A 2,812-nucleotide genomic window follows, 5' to 3' on the forward strand; every position below is an offset into this window, starting at 1 on the left:
TGCTCAATCACTAATGATTAATTTTGTTCAAAAGTTTGGAAATTTATATGGAAAACACTTTATTTCGGCTAATATACATGCCTTAATTCATTTGGTTGAAGATTATGATAACTATGGGTCCCTTGATACAGTAAGCTGTTTTAAATTTGAAAATTATATGAGCCATTTAAAAAAAATGGTTCGAAAAAATGATAAACCGCTACAACAAGTGGTGAGAAGGTGTGAAGAACAATTCAAACCCAACATCTTAGTAGATAAACTTGAAAATGATTTTAACCAGAACTTTCAATATTTGCATAGTGACGGTCCTCTAATAGACGGAACTTCTTCTCCTCAATATAAAATACTATTATTAGATAAAATTCAAATTAAAACCCATTCTGCTCCTAATTCATATGTTGGCTTGAAAATAGAAAATATATTTATAATTATTAAAGTCTTAAATATTTGCTATAGTCAAGATCTACAGAAGTTGATTCTATTAGGAAGACAATTTGAAAAAATTGGTAGCTTTTTTTCCAAACCATTAAAAAGTGAAAAACTAGGCATTTATAAAGTAGAAAAATTCTCTAAGCAAATAAGAATTTGGAATATTGAAGATGTGGTGACTAAATATATGATCCTAACAATTAACGACTTGAATGTTGCTTATCCAATCATTCATTTTAATAACAACTATTAATGCATCATTCTAAGTACCCACCTAATCTAGTATCTATTTTATTAACTTTTAAATAACTTAATTCAAGTTGTAGGTATCCTGCAAGTTTTAATTTTTAATTTTTACATTTAATCTCGCATTCAACATTATATCAATTTACCTTGATAGGGAAATTTATTTTTATACTTTTATTTTATAAAAATGTTTTATTTTAGTGATAGTATTATATTTAATAATAGGATATCTATTATATGTGTACTAATATTATAAGTATAAATTCATATGATTACTATTATTTTAATTTAAAAATATTCTTGTCAAACAATTAATTACATCAATTTAAGTAATTTTTATTTTGTATTTAATAGTACCTGTTATACCTGCTAATAGTTGCAGTTAATAAGTTAACCACTAAGATATATTAAATATCAAAAATGTGGACCATTGTTCACTTTATAAACGATGATTCAGTGGAGCCCGTTCCAACGGATTGGCTTAATCATAATAGCACTCAATGCGCATGGCCAAATAATGATTCGCTAATTGCCAAGTATCGAGCAAATAAAACAAGGCCTAATGGATTTGATTTTTCATATTATGACTGTCGAGTGCTTTCAACAAACATATGTAAGTTTAATTTATGTAAATAATTAAATGGATAATAATTGGTACCTATACCTATTATATTATTAAATATATTTAATAATATAATAGGATTAGATATTTATGTTTTGTTTATTTTTATAGTATCATTTACTGATGCACTAGACAAAGCAAAACGGGGACTGTATACTTCTGATCTGGATGACTTTGATGTTCAAACAACCAGTTACAAACCAAAAAAATCAACAACCACCACAGTAAAACAAAACAAGTTTTCAAAACCGTCAGGTAGTAAATACACCTTCTGAAAAAAAAAACATAATGAAATTTAACTATAAGACCTAACTATAAAAAAATCATTGCTTTTAAAAATATCTATTTGTTGTACATTCCAAATTCATAATATTAATTATATTGTTACACTGTATTCATGAAATTTTAAAACCCTAATTATATCACATATTATTTTATTGTTTGTTTTAGCATCTGTTACTGATTTACAAAGAAAATCAACCTTTGCTAAAACACCAGGAAATTCTTTAAAAAGACCGAATACAACATTATTAGATTCGCCAGATTTAAAAATATTTAAGAAACAAAACATCAATGAAAAAAAAAAAATAAATAAGAAAGATAAGTCTTCCAACTGCAGTATGTCACCGTTAATTGATTGTAATAATGATGTTGATAACGATCAATGTTCTTCAGAGATTTGTGAGTCTATGTTATTCAATAATGAATATCATTTAATTATATTGATAATGACTATAATATATTATGGTTTAAAAAACCAAATAAGTTAAATCTATATTTATTTATTTTATTTATATAGCATCAATTGCAGATGATGCTGATCTTGATAAAGATTACAATCCATCACTTATTACCAATCAAAATATTCTTCTTGAAAATGATGATGGGAATAATAATTTATTTGATATATCAGGTATTTTAATATTTTATACATGCATAATATATAGGTCCAATATAATATGTGATATAACATAACAATAAAAGTGATAAATTACATAATATAATATGAATTGTATATTAAAATTGTAAACATTTCAAACTAATTTGGATGTTTGAGAAATTTTCCTCTTCAATTATTCTAAACATTTTAATTTACTTTTTCAGATATTCTTGATCGTGATGAATTGATGAACGGTAAATTATGCATTTTTAATATATTTTTACTGAATAATCTACGCAATTATTACAATTTAAAGAATTTTAATTTATTTATTGTTAGATTATGGCGATGATGAGTCAAATAATGCAGCTGATAATTTTAAACATGTTATAAATTCTTCAAAAATGGTAGTACTACCTACCACCAATAATAACGAAAAAAAAAAAAATGAAACACCAAACCCAGCTAGTACGTTTAAAATGTCAACACAATTCAATTTTTATTTTTATGTTTGTGATATTTAATACAAATATTGTGATTTTTATTTTTCAGTTGATACTTCAAATTATTCTTACATACAACAGGATATTTCTTCATCACTATTGCAGACTGCGAATAATGAAAGTATATAAAAT

At 24.7% G+C, this 2,812-nt stretch overlaps 1 protein-coding gene across 1 annotated transcript; it reads left to right on the plus strand.

Moving 5' to 3' along the window:
- The first annotated feature begins 959 nt into the window (after positions 1-959).
- LOC107885694 lies at positions 960-2,112 on the plus strand. Its single transcript, XM_029492731.1, has 4 exons — positions 960-1,288; positions 1,409-1,552; positions 1,748-1,988; positions 2,097-2,112. The coding sequence occupies exons 1-4, from the start codon at positions 1,096-1,098 to the stop codon at positions 2,110-2,112; spliced, it is 594 nt and encodes a 197-aa protein (XP_029348591.1). The 5' UTR covers positions 960-1,095.
- The last annotated feature ends 700 nt before the right edge of the window (positions 2,113-2,812 follow it).

The sequence above is a fragment of the Acyrthosiphon pisum genome, unplaced genomic scaffold (assembly GCF_005508785.2).
Source record: "Acyrthosiphon pisum isolate AL4f unplaced genomic scaffold, pea_aphid_22Mar2018_4r6ur Scaffold_7537;HRSCAF=8114, whole genome shotgun sequence".
In the NCBI taxonomy this organism is placed as follows: Eukaryota; Metazoa; Arthropoda; class Insecta; order Hemiptera; family Aphididae; genus Acyrthosiphon; species Acyrthosiphon pisum.

Bases quoted from the DNA above. Each gene is read 5' to 3' on its own strand.
- LOC107885694 (XM_029492731.1), top strand. From the start codon at position 1,096: ATGTGGACCATTGTTCACTTTATAAACGATGATTCAGTGGAGCCCGTT. The intron at 1,289-1,408 runs GTAAGTTTAATT...TTATTTTTATAG, and splicing joins AGTGCTTTCAACAAACATAT to TATCATTTACTGATGCACTA. The intron at 1,553-1,747 runs GTAGTAAATACA...TGTTTGTTTTAG, and splicing joins CAAGTTTTCAAAACCGTCAG to CATCTGTTACTGATTTACAA.